The following is a 1,918-nucleotide window of genomic DNA, read 5'->3' as shown; positions in this document are numbered from 1 at the left end:
AGAAGTTTTAGAGGAAGAAGAAGAAGTAGTATTTTATTTTATTTTTTTAGATTTTAGAAACTCAGAAGCTGATCAAATATCGGGTTAAATATCGGTGGGGTGGCCGATGTCCGATATTCAGTTTTAAGGCCGATACCGATAGGGGGCCGATTATATCGTGCATCCCTATTGTTGTGCATGTGCAAGTGGAGAGGGCGGGTCTTTTCAAATATTCTCCAAAATCTATGTAACAATAAGCTTTCAAAAAAAATGCGTCAATCTCCGAATGTAGGTCATAAAAGGACTTAACACCCAAGTGAGTATTTCTGTCTTAGCCAAACTTCCTATATACATATAGATATAGACCACAAGAAACAAGTTTTTGCCAAAGGTTCCTAGCCCCAAACTGAAGATGTAAAAACTGGCACTGGGGGAATGCACACTATCTTGCCTGTTTGCGTAACACAGTTTTGCTGCATATTTGCTATAATAACCATCAAAGGATTAATGAATCCGTTGACTACAGGGTCACTAACTGTTAACACGCCAAACATGTGTGCATGAGTTCATGCAGAGGAAAGGAGGCGTAGCTGAAGATGGGCGCAGGGCAAATATGTCAGGGTGGAGCCAGGTGCAACGTCTATCGGTTGAGTTAGAGTGAATGAGAGAGCATGTAAGCTGCTATCTCACCTGGGGTCAGTTCATCGTTCAGCATCCCTGCAGTGGAGGGTGAGCAGAGGACCTGTCTGCAATCTGAGAGAGTAAATTCAACAGGCTAGCTGACAGGTTGGAGTCCAAACTTAAGGCCTCTTTTGCTCACAGAGGGAGGGCTGCACCTAAAATTACCTAAAAACAACCATAGAAAACAGGAAGTTTAACCCGAATCAGCTGTTCCTTTTTCTCTGATCGAAAACACAGACACAAAATTTTACGTATCCAAATGTCATTTACAAAAACATTTCTGCATCTCTCAGTTGCCAACTGTTTAAATCACATGCAATTCACTAAAAGAACTGGAACCAAATTTGTTTTTTTTCCTCATTAAATGAAAGAAAAGGTCAAAGAAATAACTTGAACAGGACTAAATTAATAATACACAACATTTCTATGAGAACGAACAAATAGATGTCAGACATTTCCTCAACCATGTTTCAACAGGATTATTTTAAATCAACTCATGAAACAGGCCTGAACAAAAACGATGGTTTCCTGAACTTAATCTTTTGTTGCTCGTCCTTTAGAGTCGATGCTCAATAGGATTTAGGTCCAGGATCCTAGAGTCCAGTTTAGAACAGTCCAATGTTTTCCTCTCAGCCGTTCTTGGCTGTTTCTAGCTGTGCGTTTTGGCTCATTATCCTGTAGAAGACTCATGATCTGCAACTGAGACCAAACTATCGGACACTGCAGCACATTTCTCTCTAGAATCTTTGATAGTTTAGAGATTTAATCCAGACGCACTGTGCCAGATGAAGTAAAGCAGCCCAGAGCATAACTGAGCCTCCTCCATGGTTCCCAGTAGGAACAATGGTCTTTGCTTTACGTGTTTTGTTTTTCTGTCTGTGAACATAGAGCTAATTTGCCTTTGTAAAAAGGGCTCCCTATATTTCCATATGACATTCTACCAGATGCTTTGTGGCTTGTCAACAAGTAGTTTGTCAATTTTCTTAAGATCAGTGGTGTCCTCCTTGGTCATTTCACATTAAGTCCACTTTGCCTTGAATTATATATCTGTCTCTTTGCTTTATCACCATTTTCCTCCTGCAGCCGCAGCCAGGGATGTTGGCTAGAGTCCATGGAACTTAAACTTCTGAATAATATGTGTAGCTGTTGGCACAAGAACATTAAGCTGCAGATGGTCTTACCCCAGGCTCACACCGACTCCGGTCTTACCGTTGCGGTGCGGTGGGTGCGGCGCCGCAGTGATTCTAAGTCATTAAAA

At 41.3% G+C, this 1,918-nt stretch overlaps 1 protein-coding gene across 2 annotated transcripts in view; it reads right to left on the bottom strand.

Moving 5' to 3' along the window:
- LOC107103392 (neoverrucotoxin subunit alpha-like) overlaps positions 1–827 on the bottom strand; it is a 2,957-nt gene extending 2,130 nt beyond the window's left edge. The window contains exon 1 of one of the 2 annotated variants that reach the window (XM_015403085.1): positions 670–827. In XM_015403085.1, coding sequence (XP_015258571.1) covers positions 670–694 — 25 coding nt within the window. In that variant the 5' untranslated portion in view covers positions 695–827. The remainder of the gene's footprint in view (positions 1–669) is intronic. The other variant, XM_015403086.1, reaches the window with a different exon arrangement.
- Positions 828–1,918: the final 1,091 nt, after the last annotated feature.

The sequence above is a fragment of the Cyprinodon variegatus genome, unplaced genomic scaffold, assembly GCF_000732505.1.
Source record: "Cyprinodon variegatus isolate N-32 unplaced genomic scaffold, C_variegatus-1.0 Scaffold1437, whole genome shotgun sequence".
NCBI classification, from domain to species: domain Eukaryota; kingdom Metazoa; phylum Chordata; class Actinopteri; order Cyprinodontiformes; family Cyprinodontidae; genus Cyprinodon; species Cyprinodon variegatus.
This window is presented reverse-complemented; position numbering and strand designations above follow the sequence as displayed.